Genomic DNA, 18,439 nt, shown 5'->3' with positions numbered 1-18,439 from the left:
GGCTACAACTGAAACTATTAGTCGGTTAATCGACTGATAATCGCCAAAATTGCACAAGTGGAAAATGATATTGCACAGTGAGAATGAAATGAAATTCCAGATGAAAATATCAGGTTGTTGTCAGTTTGTATTAGTAGCTACTTCTACTAAACTAATAGGATCTGAATACTTCCTCCACCACTGGAAACAATAGTAGCAAACATGCATTTGAGCCCCTGTGATTCAGGGCAAATCATTTTGATTTCTTCATGAAATTCAGCATCAGACACTTTAGTTGTTGTGAGGATGCAGCATCAGATACTTTAGTTGTGAGGATGCAGCCTCAAATACTTTAGTAGTGAGGATGCAGCATCAGATACTTTAGTAGTGAGGATGCAGTCTCAGATACTTTAGTATTGAGGATGCAGCATCAGATACTTTAGTTGTGAGGATACAGCATCAGATACTTTAGTTGTGAGGATGCAACATCAGATACTTTAGTTGTGAGGATGCAGTCTCAGATACTTTAGTTGTGAGGATGCAGCATCAGATACTTTAGTTGTGAGGATGCAGCATCAGATACTTTAATAGTGAGGATGCAGCATCAGGTACTTTAGTTGTGAGGATGCAGCATCAAATACTTTAGTAGTGAGGATGCAGTCTCAGATACTTTAGTTGTGAGGATGCAGCCTCAGATACTTTAGTTGTGAGGATGCAGCATCAGATACTTTAATAGTGAGGATGCAGCATCAGGTACTTTAGTTGTGAGGATGCAGCATCAGATACTTTAATAGTGAGGATGCAGCATCAGATACTTTAGTTGTGAGGATGCAGCATCAGATACTTTAATAGTGAGGATGCAGCCTCAGATACTTTAGTTGTGAGGATGCAGCATCAGATACTTTAGTTGTGAGGATGCAGCATCAGATACTTTAATAGTGAGGATGCAGCATCAGATACTTTAGTTGTGAGGATGCAGCATCAGATACTTTAGTTGTGAGGATGCAGCATCAGATACTTTAATAGTGAGGATGCAGCCTCAGATACTTTAGTAGTGAGGATGCAGCATCAGATACTTTAGTTGTGAGGATGCAGCATCAGATACTTTAGTTGTGAGGATGCAGTCTCAGATACTTTAGTTGTGAGGATGCAGCATCAGGTACTTTAGTTGTGAGGATGCAGTCTCAGATACTTTAGTTGTGAGGATGCAGCATCAGATACTTTAATAGTGAGGATGCAGCATCAGGTACTTTAGTTGTGAGGATGCAGCATCAAATACTTTAGTAGTGAGGATGCAGTCTCAGATACTTTAGTAGTGAGGATGCAGTCTCAGATACTTTAGTAGTGAGGATGCAGCATCAGGTACTTTAGTAGTGAGGATGCAGTCTCAGATACTTTAGTAGTGAGGATGCAGCCTCAGATACTTTAGTAGTGAGGATGCAGTCTCAGATACTTTAGTAGTGAGGATGCAGCATCAGGTACTTTAGTAGTGAGGATGCAGTCTCAGATACTTTAGTAGTGAGGATGCAGCCTCAGATACTTTAGTAGTGAGGATGCAGCCTCAGATACTTTAGTAGTGAGGATGCAGTCTCAGATACTTTAGTAGTGAGGATGCAGCCTCAGATACTTTAGTAGTGAGGATGCAGCATCAGGTACTTTAGTTGTGAGGATGCAGCATCAGGTACTTTAGTAGTGAGGATGCAGTCTCAGATACTTTAGTAGTGAGGATGCAGCATCAGGTACTTTAGTAGTGAGGATGCAGTCTCAGATACTTTAGTAGTGAGGATGCAGCCTCAGATACTTTAGTAGTGAGGATGCAGTCTCAGATACTTTAGTTGTGAGGATGCAGCATCAGATACTTTAGTAGTGAGGATGCAGTCTCAGATACTTTAGTAGTGAGGATGCAGTCTCAGATACTTTAGTTGTGAGGATGCAGTCTCAGATACTTTAGTTGTGAGGATGCAGCATCAGATACTTTAGTTGTGAGGATGCAGCATCAGGTACTTTAGTTGTGAGGATGCAGTCTCAGATACTTTAGTTGTGAGGATGCAGCATCAGATACTTTAATAGTGAGGATGCAGCATCAGGTACTTTAGTAGTGAGGATGCAGCATCAGGTACTTTAGTAGTGAGGATGCAGTCTCAGATACTTTAGTAGTGAGGATGCAGTCTCAGATACTTTAGTAGTGAGGATGCAGCATCAGGTACTTTAGTAGTGAGGATGCAGTCTCAGATACTTTAGTAGTGAGGATGCAGCCTCAGATACTTTAGTAGTGAGGATGCAGTCTCAGATACTTTAGTAGTGAGGATGCAGTCTCAGATACTTTAGTAGTGAGGATGCAGCATCAGGTACTTTAGTAGTGAGGATGCAGTCTCAGATACTTTAGTAGTGAGGATGCAGCCTCAGATACTTTAGTAGTGAGGATGCAGCATCAGGTACTTTAGTTGTGAGGATGCAGCATCAGGTACTTTAGTAGTGAGGATGCAGCATCAAATACTTTAGTAGTGAGGATGCAGCATCAGGTACTTTAGTAGTGAGGATGCAGTCTCAGATACTTTAGTAGTGAGGATGCAGTCTCAGATACTTTAGTAGTGAGGATGCAGCATCAGGTACTTTAGTAGTGAGGATGCAGTCTCAGATACTTTAGTAGTGAGGATGCAGCCTCAGATACTTTAGTAGTGAGGATGCAGTCTCAGATACTTTAGTAGTGAGGATGCAGTCTCAGATACTTTAGTAGTGAGGATGCAGCATCAGGTACTTTAGTAGTGAGGATGCAGTCTCAGATACTTTAGTAGTGAGGATGCAGCCTCAGATACTTTAGTAGTGAGGATGCAGTCTCAGATACTTTAGTAGTGAGGATGCAGCCTCAGATACTTTAGTAGTGAGGATGCAGCATCAGGTACTTTAGTTGTGAGGATGCAGCATCAGGTACTTTAGTAGTGAGGATGCAGTCTCAGATACTTTAGTAGTGAGGATGCAGCATCAGGTACTTTAGTAGTGAGGATGCAGTCTCAGATACTTTAGTAGTGAGGATGCAGCCTCAGATACTTTAGTAGTGAGGATGCAGTCTCAGATACTTTAGTTGTGAGGATGCAGCATCAGATACTTTAGTAGTGAGGATGCAGTCTCAGATACTTTAGTAGTGAGGATGCAGTCTCAGATACTTTAGTTGTGAGGATGCAGTCTCAGATACTTTAGTTGTGAGGATGCAGCATCAGATACTTTAGTTGTGAGGATGCAGCATCAGGTACTTTAGTTGTGAGGATGCAGTCTCAGATACTTTAGTTGTGAGGATGCAGCATCAGATACTTTAATAGTGAGGATGCAGCATCAGGTACTTTAGTAGTGAGGATGCAGCATCAGGTACTTTAGTAGTGAGGATGCAGTCTCAGATACTTTAGTAGTGAGGATGCAGTCTCAGATACTTTAGTAGTGAGGATGCAGCCTCAGATACTTTAGTAGTGAGGATGCAGTCTCAGATACTTTAGTAGTGAGGATGCAGTCTCAGATACTTTAGTAGTGAAGATGCAGCATCAGGTACTTTAGTAGTGAGGATGCAGTCTCAGATACTTTAGTAGTGAGGATGCAGCCTCAGATACTTTAGTAGTGAGGATGCAGTCTCAGATACTTTAGTAGTGAGGATGCAGCCTCAGATACTTTAGTAGTGAGGATGCAGCATCAGGTACTTTAGTTGTGAGGATGCAGAATCAGGTACTTTAGTAGTGAGGATGCAGTCTCAGATACTTTAGTAGTGAGGATGCAGCCTCAGATACTTTAGTAGTGAGGATGCAGCATCAGGTACTTTAGTTGTGAGGATGCGGCATCAGATACTTTAATAGTGAGGATGCAGCCTCAGATACTTTAGTTGTGAGGATGCAGTCTCAGATACTTTAGTTGTGAGGATGCAGCATCAGATACTTTAGTAGTGAGGATGCAGTCTCAGATACTTTAGTTGTGAGGATGCAGTCTCAGATACTTTAGTTGTGAGGATGCAGTCTCAGATACTTTAGTTGTGAGGATGCAGCATCAGATACTTTAATAGTGAGGATGCAGCATCAGGTACTTTAGTTGTGAGGATGCAGTCTCAGATACTTTAGTTGTGAGGATGCAGCATCAGGTACTTTAGTTGTGAGGATGCAGTCTCAGATACTTTAGTTGTGAGGATGCAGCATCAGATACTTTAATAGTGAGGATGCAGCATCAGGTACTTTAGTAGTGAGGATGCAGCATCAGGTACTTTAGTAGTGAGGATGCAGTCTCAGATACTTTAGTAGTGAGGATGCAGTCTCAGATACTTTAGTAGTGAGGATGCAGCATCAGGTACTTTAGTAGTGAGGATGCAGCATCAGGTACTTTAGTAGTGAGGATGCAGTCTCAGATACTTTAGTTGTGAGGATGCAGTCTCAGATACTTTAGTTGTGAGGATGCAGTCTCAGATACTTTAGTTGTGAGGATGCAGTCTCAGATACTTTAGTAGTGAGGATGCAGTCTCAGATACTTTAGTAGTGAGGATGCAGCATCAGGTACTTTAGTAGTGAGGATGCAGTCTCAGATACTTTAGTAGTGAGGATGCAGTCTCAGATACTTTAGTAGTGAGGATGCAGTCTCAGATACTTTAGTAGTGAGGATGCAGTCTCAGATACTTTAGTAGTGAGGATGCAGCATCAGGTACTTTAGTTGTGAGGATGCAGCATCAGGTACTTTAGTTGTGAGGATGCAGTCTCAGATACTTTAGTAGTGAGGATGCAGCCCCAGACCAGACAGCCCCTCCTCCAGCAGCTGATGACGACATATCATGTCAACCCTGAGCCTCTGAGCTGGGCAGGAAGTGTATGTTGTTCCTAGCTGGAATATGAGCAGAAGAAGCTGTTTTACATAGAGCTACCGGGACAACAAACTAAGCTTTTGACGGTAAAGTAACCGTTTCAAGTGTACCGTGTCCGGTTGTTGCATTGATCTCCTGATGTCTCTCGGATCCTCAGCACGGCTGGCTGCTAATGTTAGCTCTCGCGTTAGCTTTGTGTTGTTATTGAACCAAGTTGTGTGTGTTAGCTGTGATCAGATCCTACAGCGGGTGGATTATGGAAACATTTTGTCAAACTGAAGTAACTTTACGTGTTTTTCAGCTCGTCACACAATAAAGCCAGATAATTACGTTAAAAAGCTAAACTAGTGAGCTCAGAGAAGCCAAGCTTGGCTAGGTGTCGTTAGCAGGTTTTGCTCCACCAAACTTCAGCCACTCTTTCAGTTTAATGAAGCCTGGCTTGTTATTATTGATATATATCTGTGCTAAAGTTGCTCTTAATGTTTTATGGATCGATTAAGTTCACTTGTGACTTCGGCATACATAAAAGCATGATATATCCAACAGCACTGGATGTAAAATCATATTTAAACCCTGAACTTGCTGCTCAGAATGATGAAGGTTTGTGATGTGTTTTGGCTTTAGAGACCTGTGGGACTTACAAACTAAACACTTCCTCAAGTTGAAATCTTATTGAAATAATTGCAAACTTGTATTTTGGATTAATGCTGAAATGAAGAATGGATTGGTGGATTCATTTATAAAAAATAATTTATATCATGTTTTATAAGGTTGTGTCTGCCAAGCACCTGAGTGTGTTTAAATGTCAGATTTGTATCCTAACTTTGGATCTGACATTCAGAGCCCATCTGGCTGGCAACAATAAATAGTTTGATGTTAAAGTAACCTAATAAAATGTCTCAGCAGGTTTTGATTTCACCAGCACACACAACAACATCACACTGATGGTTCATTTCACTTGCTCTGTGCAACCATGTGCCTAATAGTCTGGAAAACAATCCCACAAAAGCTGAACCTTTCCAAACTTGTTTTGTCATCATTTCTTGTAGAGAACATTGGGAGATGGACAGCTGTGGAAGAGGACGGCCATGGGGAAAGCTAGTTAAAGTGGAATCCAGTGAAACTGTCCTGCTTTTTGACAGGGAATGCACAGTTGGCAGAAAAAAAGGTAGGTTTAATTTCTATATGTAATGTTATTTATTATGGAATGGACAATAAAGATGTGTTTTCACCTTAAATCTTATGACTTTAAACTTTTAAGTTAAGTTAAGTTTTAATCTTTTTACCCTGCTTTAAAAAGCTCTAAATGTGGTGATGCCTGTTAACAAAAGACAGTCCTCCTGTCTGTAAGCATAGACATTGCTGTCAGTGTCTGGAGCCTTTAAAAACCTCCCCCTTGAAAACACAAAGCCTTCTTTAGTGCACCAAACTTAGACAGCCCCTTGTGATGACAACAAAAGGGCGTCCATTGAGAATGTGTGCAGAATATTAAGTAGATTTTTTTTTGTATGGGCTTTTGCTTAAGAAAAGGTTCGGCCTATATTTCCCCCTGTGTCTGCTTTGTTGTCGAGAGCTTTTGGGGTCTACTTTTTTGCAATGCAAAGCGACTAGCCTTAATTGGTTAGCTTATGTGGGCTATAAAAGTTTTTTTTTTTAATGTCCATGCAGCACAGTTTCAGGTGAATCTCAATAGAATGAGGTTACATTTTCCCCGAATTTATTTTAAAAGATAGACTGAAGATGTAGAACTATATTATATCCATATCAGCCAGAATTACTGAGAAATTTGTTATGGAATGGTCAAAGGGGAAAAAAAATAAATTAACACAAAAATGTGTGTTATCATCATCTCAAACAGATACAGATATTACCCATTATACTCCCCCAAAAGAGGCACTGAAAAGCTTCTGAAAAACATTCATTGAGTAGGTTCTGTCTTACAGAGCCACAGTAATCTGTATTATGTCTACTCTGTGTTTTCACCGTGGTGTTTTATTATTATTTTGTTGCCAGGATGTCATCTGTCCTTCCCAGCCAACAAACTGGTCTCAGGGGAGCACTGCAAGATTGTGCAAGATGAGAGCTCAGGGCTGGTTTGGCTTGAAGACATGAGGTACTAGAAATCAAATTAAACGAACCATATGTTGGGAAAAATTTAATTGTGTTTGAAAGAAAGACTGTGCTTGTATTTTATGTTGTTCAAGTTATGTTTGATTTGATACTTCTCCTTTCATAAAGCAAACGCACAAAGCTTTTTACATTGTACAGTGACACATCCAATTGCATGTCTGTCTGTAGCACTAATGGCACGATGATCAACATGTCCAAACTGGTCAGGAAGCAAACTCACTTGCTGCAGAACGGCGATGTCATCTACTTTGTATACAGGAAAAATGAGCCAGAACAAAGTGAGTTGTTCATTTTGTTAGCCATGAGAACGATGTTTATGAGAAGGAAAGACCAATAACATCTTCTCTTGTCACCCTGCTGTAGACGTTGCCTATGTCTACCACTCAATCCAAACGGAGCAAGCTGTTTCGCATCATAGTTGCGGTAAGTAGCCGGGTAATTCCCCACAACTCTTCTGTCGAATGTATCCACAGCTGCTAACCCCCACCCTGTCTCTAAACCTTAGACATGGAGAGGTCAGCCCACAGTCGTGCACCTGCTCCACCTTCAGAGATGCCACTCTCTGTGGAGCCTGTGATGCTCACAAAGGCTCCTCGTGATCCAGCTCAGGAGGAACCTCAGCCCTCCACCTCCACTTCCCACTTCTGTATCGGGAGCCCTACCGCTTCTGGTCCTGTGGCAGCTGCAGCCTGTCCTGCGTCTGGTAGGTTCTCTGCCGCTAACAATTCAACTTTTCTCAGCTTTTAGTTTGACCGCACTTCGCTGAGCTCGGGAGCGGCTGCCGCAGCTTTTCGTAAACATTGCATGACAGCTCGCCGCAGGCCGCACTTCACCGCTGCTCTGGTGTGAGTTCTGCGTTAGAGAGGCAGAGCTAAAATAACCCTCTGATCACTAATGTAAACAGACCTGCTGATGTTAGTCAGCTGATCGCTGCTGGTCAACTGTGTCGGGCAGAACAGTTTCAGGTGGTTATCACACTATCTTCAGCCAGTCTGCTCTCATCTGCTCCCTACCTGACTGCGATTAACTGAGCCATTTCCCTCCACTTTCCCCAACCTTTAAAAACTCAGAAGGTTGTTTTATAATTTACGAGACATTGGGACACGCTGCTCTGACTAATGACCCGCGAAATGACGTGTGATCGATTGAATTAAGATCAGTCACTCGCGACTCGTCTCGTGGTCATTGTTCTTTCTAGATGATGGAGTAAGTGTCCTGTGTTGTGTGTTGTAGCGCTTCTGCTCTTTTTCTCTGAAGGTAATGTCCTTCCACACTACTGAAGTAGCTCCTTTTGTGGAACCAACTCCTCCACAGTGGAGCTGGTATATGACACACCCCTAGTCTAAACCTTTTTTTACTAAATTCTGCCATCATCTATACACATCTGAACAAGCAGTTTGAAGTATTAGCAGCATTATTTGACCTAGGTCTGTTGTTCCTCCATCTTATCAGGACAAACTAAAGATGCTGCCCCAGCACAGGAAAAGGACATGGACAGCATGGAGCCAGAAAGCAAGAGGAGGAAAACTGATGACAGTAAGTTCTTTTACCTGGAGCTTAACCTGGTTTTCCTTGATTCCTCACATTAGATTTTGGGTCCTATTTTCAAGGCGGCCAGTGCAAGAAGCGCTCTGACCGTTTGGTGTTTTCCTGACTGTCGGAATATGCTTTGCCTGTCTGTGGTATTTTTGTGCACAGTGCTCAGGTGGGAGGTGTGGGGCAAACAGACGGGAAGTTCATATAAGTTAAGCAGCACAAAGCCAGTTGTTGGTATTTTGGGTCTTTGAATTTGCACTGAGAATAGACATCTCGGAACCACATCTGTTTCTGGTGCAATATCACCCAGCTGCCACATTGGGGGATTTTATCAACAAGAGAAAACTACTGTAAATACTTACTTGGAGCAAATGCACATAATTGACAAAATAATGCTTAAAATGCAAATGAACTTTGTTAATTAAACCCTCCCCAGCCAGTAGATGCATTTAAATGGGCCTCAGGAAATAACATTTATTGTGGTTAAAGCAGGAACGTCAGTATCAAGTCTGCCTTTATAAAATAATCTGGTTGATTCTTACAGTATCTTGTACTGTACTTTAGGGGTGTGAGAAAATATCGAAAAAATAGAATATCGCAATATTATGTTTTGTGATACTGTATCGATTTTCCAAATCACTGTATTGATTTTTAATTAATAGTTTACAGTTTAGTCAATACTTTATTTCATTTTCAAAGAGATGCGTCCTCTCAGTGTGTTTGCCCTCTGAAAGTAGTGCTATGATTTTGGACTTTACAGGGACTGTGATAAATGCAAATGCAGATCCTACTGTTCTGATTGCAAAAAAAATGTTTTATGCATATGGTGTTGTGTTCTTTATACTATGACAGTTTTCCTAAAATTAGATCAAGAAATCGCGATATATCGCCTTACTTACAGTATCGCAATATATTGAATCGTAACCCCTGTATCGTGATACGTATCGTATCGCCAGATTCTTGCCAACACACAGCCCTGCTGTACTTGTACTACTTGTATCGTGTCCACAGCTGCTTTATACTGTTGAGGAGCTTCTCTTTCAGTTCATTAAATCCCTGCAGCCAGCTGAGGGCAAAAGGGCCGTTACACCTGCAGCCTCCGATTTAGAGAAGTGTCACGCGAGAGCGCTGGGCCATTACGCGCAGCCGTCCACTGTGTTTACAGTACCTTCATTGAATCACCTACAAATGACAGTAGGCTGCTACAGAGTACTCGGTATTCTGACTGCTTATGCGTGAAACAGCAGATTATTAATCCTGTACATCATAACCTTCTTTTCCAACTTAAAAAAAACACAGCTGTATCATATTTAAGATATGATGCAACCGTTTACAAGTGAAATATAGAATTAAGGCTTTCATCATTGTGCTAATTACACAATATGATTTCATGGAGAAGCCAGTTTTGTTGACTTGATGTCGTCATGCTTCACTGTGATTGGCACAGTTGTTTCAGAGCTATGAGACCAGTGATGTGACTGGCTGAGAGTTTATTTATTAATCACCACACCCCCTGATCTATATTCCACCTTACCCAGCTCTTTTGCATTTTGCGCTGCTACACATACATAAACTAAAACTTGGAGACATCCACACAGTCCGTGCGCTCAAGACCTACTACTTTGCATCGTTTTTTTGCGCTTGTGCAAATAAAATAGAGCCCTTTATGTCTTACCAGAGCTTTACTCTGAGCTTCACTTACTTTTGTTCCAACCACAAAACCTTATTTTAAACCTGAAGCCCAGCCTGGAAGGGTTGTGTAAGCCCAACCAGACTCAGTGCAGCAAATAACATACAGTTATTGTGTTCACAGATAAAGATTATGATTTGGACTTGCCACACACCTCCAGCAGAGAAGTGGTCGGTTCAGCCAAGGGAAGCTTTTCGTCTAAACCACCAGTGGGAGCGGCAAAGACGGACAAGATGGAGGAGAGCCTGACATGTGTTATTTGCCAGGACCTACTGCACGACTGTGTCAGGTAAGATCTCAAGTACCCTTCCATCTGCACGCATATCCATGGTTGGGGGCTAGAACCCTACTTTGTGGTCTCGTAAGGCACTTTGCATACATGCAGCATGTGTGTTTAAAGTCTCTTGTTTTTTTTTTACTTTAGCTTGCAGCCTTGCATGCATGTCTTCTGTGCTGCCTGCTACTCAGGCTGGATGGAGCGTTCCTCTCTTTGCCCCACCTGCCGCTGCCCTGTGGAGAGGATCCGTAAGAACCACATCCTCAACAACCTGGTGGAGGCCTACCTCATCCAGCACCCAGGTTTGCACAGAAAAAGACCCATTTTAAAAGCATCTTTTAATCATGACACCTTATTTTATTCAATATGCCAGCACTTTTATTACCATCAACTGAAAAAAGTTTGTAAGTGGATGTAAAAATAGCCTTACATAACAAGCATTTTGAAATTGTCAGCAAAATGCAGCTGTGGCTGAGTTGTTTTTTTTTCTACCAAAGCTGACATGATAAAGATTCAAATAAGCGAGAAGGAATGGTATGTAAGCAAGACCTGTTGACCTTGTATCATTTCTAGGGCTGTCAAAGTTAACGCATTAATAACATGTTAAAGCAAATTTGTTTTAATGCAGCTAATTTCTTTAATGCAATCGATCTTTCTGAGGACTCAGTTTTAGAGCTAGAGTGAAGATATTGGCATCATATGAGACATATCACATCACATTAGTACAAAATTGGCATGGCCGTTTTCAAAGGGGTCCCTTAACCCATATCCTGAAGATATGTGAATGAAAATGGGTTCTATGGGTACCCACGAGTCTCCCCTTTACAGACATGCCCACTTTATGATAATCACATGCAGTTTGGGGCAAGCCATAGTCAAGTCAGCACACTGACACACTGACAGCTGTTGTTGCCTGTTGGGCTGCAGTTTGCCATGTTATGATTTGAGCATATTCTTTATGCTAAATGCAGTACCTGTGAGGGTTTCTGGACAATATTTGTCATTGCTTTGTGTTGTTAATTGATTTCCAGTAATAAATATATACATACATTTGCATAAAGCAATCATATTTGCCCACTCCCATGTTGATAAGAGTATTAAATACTTGACAAATCTCCCTTTAAGATACATTTTGAACAGATAAAAAATGTGATTAATTGCGATTAAATATTTTAAATGTTTGACAGCCCTAATAATTTCCCAAATGGTATACATTCCCCCAAAAAACATCTTTCCCTTTCTGTCCCACAGAAAAGTGCCGCAGTGATGAAGACCTGAAGAGCATGGACAGCCGTAACAAGATAACTCAGGACATGTTGCAGCCAAAAGTTGAGCGCACTTTCTCCGACGAGGAGGGCAGCTCAGATTACCTCTTTGAGCTCTCTGACAATGACTCTTTCTCCGACGGTGACTCCTCAGACATTAGGTAAGTTCTGGTTGTTTGTTTTTGTAGGAAACTCGTGTTAAATTTGGCACCTGACTTTGATTTAGTTTAGTTTTTTTAGTCTTAGTCTTTTGATGAAAATAGATATTTGTTTTAGCCAAATTTGAGTTATTTGACTTTTGTTACTTTTAGTCAACAAAAAATAAAGTCATTTAGTCTATTTTTTTGTTCTTCAAAGGTGAAGCTTACAGTAAGTGTCAGATAATGTAGTGATATTTCTTGTAATTTTGTCATAGTTCTTGTTTTCAACGGTTACTTTTTTTTTGTTTGTCTTATTTTCATTGTGAAAAACAGGTTTTCAGTGAATATTTATTGTGACAGTTTTTGTAGATGAAATGAACACTGTGAGAAACACTTCGATCTATTCTATACTCTGAATAATAATAATTATTTTATTTATTTATATCATTATTTATAAGAAAATGTGCACAATTCATGCACTGTCAGAACAAAAAATAGAAACATTCATTTAATAATGTCATAAGAATATCATGACATGGGAAAGCCATCATTGTTGGGAGCCTGTTAGTGAATAACTTCTCCGTGTGCTGATTTTCTGTTGTGTTTTCTTGTCCCCAGTCAGCCTCTTCTGATCTGCCGACAGTGTCCCGGCTACAAAAGGGAGGTCAGTCAAGTGCTGCTTGCTACAGGTTCCAACTACTGGCACTCTGGTCTGCCAGCTCTTCTGCCTATACCTGAGGAGGGCTCTGCAAAGCCCACAGGGGAGCAGCCTTCAACATCCTCTGACATCCCCTCAGGTGATTATGGGTGTAGATTGGAAGGTCAGAAGCTAAAGTTAGACTTTTCACTCAATGGCAAATTGCAGAGTACAGCATTCTGTTATAATCCTAATACCAAAAACAATAAGCAAGACTTGCAGATGTGTGAATATCCTCCTGCCTACCGTTCACATCTCCGCGTCTAAACCTTTTTCTCTGCTCCCATCCTGTGTGTGCAGCTCCTCAGGAGTACCGCTGCCCCCCTCAGGGCAGTCATCTCATCTGCACCTGCTGCCTCCAGCCCATGCCAGACAGATGGGCCGAGCTAAGCAGAGAGCAGGTTATTGCTCAACGATGTGAGTCATCCTTGTTAGTCCCTCTGCAGAGATGTAATGTAATATGGTTGATGCTGTGATTCAGAAAACTGCATGTAACTAGAATGAAATAGAAATGGAGTTAATATATTCATAGATAATATAAGCCAGTCAGTGCTGGTACAACTTAAATTGTGTATTGCTCTTCAGTATAAAGACATATTTAAAGGGATAGTTCTTTTTTTTTTTTTAAGTGGGGTTGTATGAGCTACTTATCCATAGTCAGTGTATTACCTACAGTTTGGAGAACCAGACAGGAGTTACCGCACAGGAGCAAAGCAATGTACTGCTGCGGACGGGGCCAGCAGCAAAACGTATTTTAGCCACCATGAAAAATCAATATCGGTTTCAGTGTACGCTATAATTAGAATATTTTCCAACAGGCACCTGAACTGAAAGTGAAACTTACCTGTACCGTTTTTGTCAATGGAGTCTGGCTGCTTTGAAGAGAGCATCTAATAGGTTTCAGTTCAGTTCCCTGTCATAAAGGATTGTCTGACGGCAAGATAAAGCAGTGAAAATATTCTAAATATAGTGTACACTTAATGTGATATTGATTTTTTTTAGGTGAGCCTTTCTTTTAGGTGGCTAAAATATGTTTTGCTGCTGCCCCCCGTCCACAGCTGTGCATTGCTTTGCTCCCGTGCCAGTTTCTCCAAACTGGTGGCGTACTGACAATCATTTACTGTAGGTAATTCTATGGATAAGTACCTCATACAACCCCACTTCAAAACACCCAAAATACCCATTTAATACACATACTTGGAGGCTGTAAAGTATTACGCAGTACATGTAAAATCAGCAGATAGTTAAAGTACAACTTTGCCAGCCATTCACATGTATCTATGGATAGATTGTTGCACGGACCTTATTATTCACCTCGTATGGTATGCATGATGTGCTGTGTGTTGGCAGGTGTGCTGTGCCAGCGACCCTTCTGTCATATGTACTGGGGTTGCCAGAGGATTGGCTGTCAGGGCTGTCTGGCTCAATTCAGCGGTATGTATCTGTTTCAGCAAAACAGCCCCAGGGGGATCTCCACTGTTAGGCTCATTGCTTGGTAGAAGGCTTCCACCAGTATGGCGTTTTTTTTTGGGGTTGATGGTAATATACCTTTTAGTTGAAGGGGCTGATTCCCGAATAGTGTAAATAAATACACTATCTATAATTGTGATGACTGTCAGCCTCAGAGTATAAGCACTCTGTGTTTCCCACAACGTGTTTTTTTTTGGCAGATTAGAAAACTAATGAAACATATTCCTGCATATTTGTGTGAAAGACATGTCACAGCAGAATAAATGTAAGCGCTTTCCTTTTCCAACAAGCACAGTATAGCATGTACACATGTAATCACTAAATGTACATCATATTTGAGGTATTGCAAAGAATCTTGCAGAACAGACATCTTTATTGTCCACTTGAGTGGGAATTTGTCTTTGGCTTCACAGACCTACATACACTTAAAAGCTTCCTTTGCCGTGGGTTAAGTTACATGAGATGGGATCTCTTGTCTCTTTCTGCCCTTTCAGTTGTCAGTCCGTTGTAACCACTGTACAGCGTTTTGTTCTCCACGTACAAAACAAACCCTTCATACAAAATAACATCTATTTGTAAAGAGGACTTTGTACAACCTAAAAGCACGAAAGACCATTCAGACATACAGAGTAGTCCTCTCAGCCATCTGACTGACTGGAGCCAATCAAGCTTCGATGGCAGGCAATTCTAAACTTTTGAACGGCAGATATGCCTTCTCAGATATGTATTCATTCTGCTATTATATGTTTTCAATTCAATCCATCATTTGTCTTTTTTTTCAGAGCTCAATCTGTCAGACAAATGCCTGGATGGTGTTCTGAACAACAATAACTATGAATCAGAGGTCCTCCAGGTAAGATGGACTATCTGAACATGTCAGATATCAATGATATTCATCATTTTATGTATTTATTAGTACATTAAAATGCATTGCATGTTTAGGTCAGCGGTGTAGAGCTGACTATTTATAAACCAGGGTGGTTGATTCTAACTACTGCCCAAAGTATTTACATTCATGATGGTTGAATCTGTATGCCCACCAAACAGCTTTCGCTGCTCTAAACTAAATAAGATCTCCAGATTACAAAATGTCAACTTCATCAGCTAAAGCTCCTACCGGCAAACAGTAGACTCGACTTACAGCTAGGGCTGTCAAAGTTAACGCCATAATAACACGTTAATGCAATTTTGTTTTAACGGCACTAATTTCTTTAACACATTAACGCAACTTGCGATTTTTAGGTTACGGGCTCCGTTTTAAAGGTAGAGTGAAGATACTGGTATCATGTGAAACTAGAAAACCCAAGGAATCCATTGGTACGTGAAAGAGGCTAAATAACGCTCCAAACTTATGCTAAATTTTGGCGAGGAAAAACTGTCATGGCAATTTTCAAAGGGGTCCCTTGACCTCTGACCTCCAGATATGTGAATGAAAATGGGTTCTATGGGTACCTAGAGTCTCCCCTTTACAGACATGCCCACTTTATGATAATCACATGCAGTTTTGGGCAAGTCATAGTCAAGTCAGCACACTGACACACTGACAGCTGTTGGGCTGCAGTTTGCCATGTTATGATTTAAGCATATGTTTTATGCTAAATGCAGTACCTGTGAGGGTTTCTGGACAATATCTGTCATTGTTTTGTGATTTCCAATAATAAATATATACATACATTTGCATAAAGCAGTCATATTTGCCCACTCCCATGTTGATAAGAGTATTAAATACTTGACAAATCTCCCTTTTAAGGTACATTAATAGGTAATTAATCGCGATTAACTATGGACAATCATGTGATTTAATAGCGATTAGATATTTGAATCGATTGACAGCCCTACGTCCAACCCGTGCTAAGAATGTGAAATGCTTGAAATGCGATGTTAAGATGCTGGTGTGTGTTCCCATCCCTCCACCAGAACTACCTGTCCTCCAGAGGGAAGTCATGGAGAGATCTGCTCCAGGAGTCTTTGCAGGCCTCGCAGCAGGGAAACTACTATCTGTCAGGTGAGCCTTCAGATCAAAATCCAAGGCACTTTCATTACTAAGCCGTGGACTTTGAAGTCCACACTGTCATAGAGGGAGAGAGAGTGGTAATATCCTGTCCTTCTCGTCTCTGCCTCTGTCAGATTGTCGTGTCTCTCAAAACGCCATCCTGTGCGTCGCCTGCGGCCTGCGAGCATTCAAGGAGCTGGCCTACAAGTACAGACAGAACATCCCTCAACCTGAACTGCCAGGTCAGACAGACCAAAACCATATTTATACAGATGTTTAGACAACTTAGACACAGATGGGTTTACTGTTGTTACCCATGTGATAACTTTATTTGATGTTCTTTCCTCAGCTGCTGTAACATCTCGTCCCGACTGTTACTGGGGACGCAACTGTCGCACGCAGGTGAAGGCACATCATGCAATGTAAGTCTTTTTTTCTTCTCTTCTTCTTTACATGCAAAGCACCACATTTAGTTTCAGATCTGCCCTCTAGTGGATATATGTGGGAATTGTAGAACAACTGACAATGAAACTTCATCATTGACTTGAGTCCTCTGCAACAGTGACAATATGTTGCCTTGTGGGCAAAATGTTGGAGACAGTGTATTGCTTCTCTGCTCTACTATTTGTTTATCAGTAGCCATAATTTGTTGACTAGTGAACAGTACAAACCCATCTTAAGTGAGTGTCCATTATACACTCTGAAGTGGGCCCCACCTGCTGCACCAATCAGAAGCAAATGTACAGTAACACAAACAACTAATACTTGGTCATCATATTTATGTAATTATAAATGTTAATATATATTAAATGTATGTATATCACAGGGATATGTTTTTTAAAGAATGACACAGACACAGATTCTGAGCCGCAATTTTTTTTTACTTGTACTTAACGTATTTATTCATAGTTTTGATAGACTCCTGGGCATTTACAGACACTTATTTTGAAAAGCCACTCCTTATAGCATGTTCTACAAGTCATCTGGATGATATCATCCATACATTTTTTTTGTGTCGTGGTACCGCTGAGTCCTCAGGTTGTTGAATAATTCTGGCTACACTTTACCCAGACATGACAGAGATGTGAGACACTCGGTGCCAGTCCTGTGCATGCTGTTCACTTATTTCACCACTAGAGGGGGTCCTCGTATAAACTTGGTCCCACATGTCTGCTGATTTAAGACCTATGGAGATGCTTCATGGCATCTCATCTCTTTGGTTTTGTGTTTTTACATGCAGCAACTTAATTTATGTGGTTTCTTTTATTTTACTTTCAGAAAATTCAACCACATATGTGAGCAGACACGTTTCAAGAGCTGAAGGAGCGGAGCGGTTTGTTTCTCCACCTAAGTGTCAAATGTAGATACCGGAGCATCTCGTAGACACAATCTTGTTAAGTTTTGTCTCTCTCCATCGTAGCTAACTGCCTTCCAGATGTTTATGCAATAACCTAACGCAGAAATTACAATCAGTATCCATTTATATTAGTGACCAGTTTCTTACTGGACACGGGGGGCTGTGTGAAAGAGTGCTATGCACAATAACATCAAATTCCAATGTTTACTAAAGGTTTAAACTGATTTGAGGGCATTTAACACCAGTCACCATTTAAATTTAGATACATTTTGTCTACCAGAGGCCTGTACTACGAAGCAGGATTTGCAGTTATCGAGGTAACTTCAGGGTTAACCCTTCAGGGTTTTCCGTCCTACGAAGGTGGTTCACTTCTTACTGGGGTAGATCGCCATGGTAACTTATGCTGAACAGCTAACCCGCTCCGGAGCAGGTTATGTTCCAGATAAGAGATCAACTCGTATAAAAGCACCACCTACTGACCAATCAAACGTTGGTGCGCAGATTGTATGATAATATTACACACATACGAAGAAGTCACAGTCATAATCCAGACTAAAAACAACACAGTTTAAACTGACAGATGCAGGAAGGACAGCTGGCTGTATGCTGTGGGTGCTTACCGCTTTTTTATATTTATTTTTTTACTTGCTCTCAAGTCCGTTTCACACTGCCGGAGATGGGGACGCAGCTGAAAGAAGGTTGAAATAGTCATCCATGCCATTACATTGGTAAAGTCCATAATGAAGTGTAATCTATTCATCCATCACACTTCTAAAAGCTATTTATATTATCACTGTCCCATCTAGACGACTATATATAAATTAATAAATATTTTTTTTCTTTTATCAGCTGTTCTTCCTGCATTTGGCAGCTTCAACTGTGTTACTTCTTGTCTGATTATGTGTTTAACTTCTTCGTATTTGTCTAATATTAGTTCGCTCTTCCTTTGTAAAATGTGCCGCTCTGCCTATCTGTCTGCAAGTCTGTGGACTTGTCCATGTCTGTGATTGGTCACATGCTGCAAACACCGCCCCGTTCATGTGAACACGCTCAAAGCCAGATGATGAAACCCTGGGTTGA

General features: G+C 41.0%; 1 protein-coding gene across 1 annotated transcript; it reads left to right on the top strand.

The window, feature by feature from the left end:
• Positions 1–4,742: 4,742 nt before the first annotated feature.
• chfr (checkpoint with forkhead and ring finger domains, E3 ubiquitin protein ligase) lies at positions 4,743–18,188 on the top strand. The gene is made up of 18 exons (XM_074637311.1): positions 4,743–4,890; positions 5,854–5,972; positions 6,818–6,917; positions 7,103–7,212; positions 7,298–7,357; positions 7,440–7,637; positions 8,387–8,470; positions 10,284–10,449; positions 10,585–10,739; positions 11,689–11,863; positions 12,461–12,639; positions 12,840–12,956; positions 13,890–13,973; positions 14,792–14,862; positions 15,927–16,014; positions 16,137–16,244; positions 16,352–16,424; positions 17,281–18,188. Exons 2-18 carry the CDS (start codon positions 5,867–5,869, stop codon positions 17,321–17,323), a joined length of 1,917 nt encoding a protein of 638 aa, XP_074493412.1. The 5' UTR covers positions 4,743–4,890; positions 5,854–5,866; the 3' UTR covers positions 17,324–18,188.
• The last annotated feature ends 251 nt before the right edge of the window (positions 18,189–18,439 follow it).

Source organism: Sebastes fasciatus, chromosome 6 (assembly GCF_043250625.1).
Source record: "Sebastes fasciatus isolate fSebFas1 chromosome 6, fSebFas1.pri, whole genome shotgun sequence".
Lineage (NCBI taxonomy): Eukaryota > Metazoa > Chordata > Actinopteri > Perciformes > Sebastidae > Sebastes > Sebastes fasciatus.
Note: the sequence above shows the minus strand (reverse complement) of the source record. Positions and strands in the feature narration are given on the sequence as shown.

What these genes read in the sequence shown, in the direction of transcription:
- chfr (XM_074637311.1), top strand. Translation starts at nt 5,867, where the DNA reads ATGGACAGCTGTGGAAGAGGACGGCCATGGGGAAAGCTAGTTAAAGTG. An exon ending in GAGGAGGAAAACTGATGACA is followed by an intron (nt 8,471 to 10,283) that starts GTAAGTTCTTTT and finishes TTGTGTTCACAG; the next exon opens with ATAAAGATTATGATTTGGAC. An exon ending in GGTGACTCCTCAGACATTAG is followed by an intron (nt 11,864 to 12,460) that starts GTAAGTTCTGGT and finishes TCTTGTCCCCAG; the next exon opens with TCAGCCTCTTCTGATCTGCC.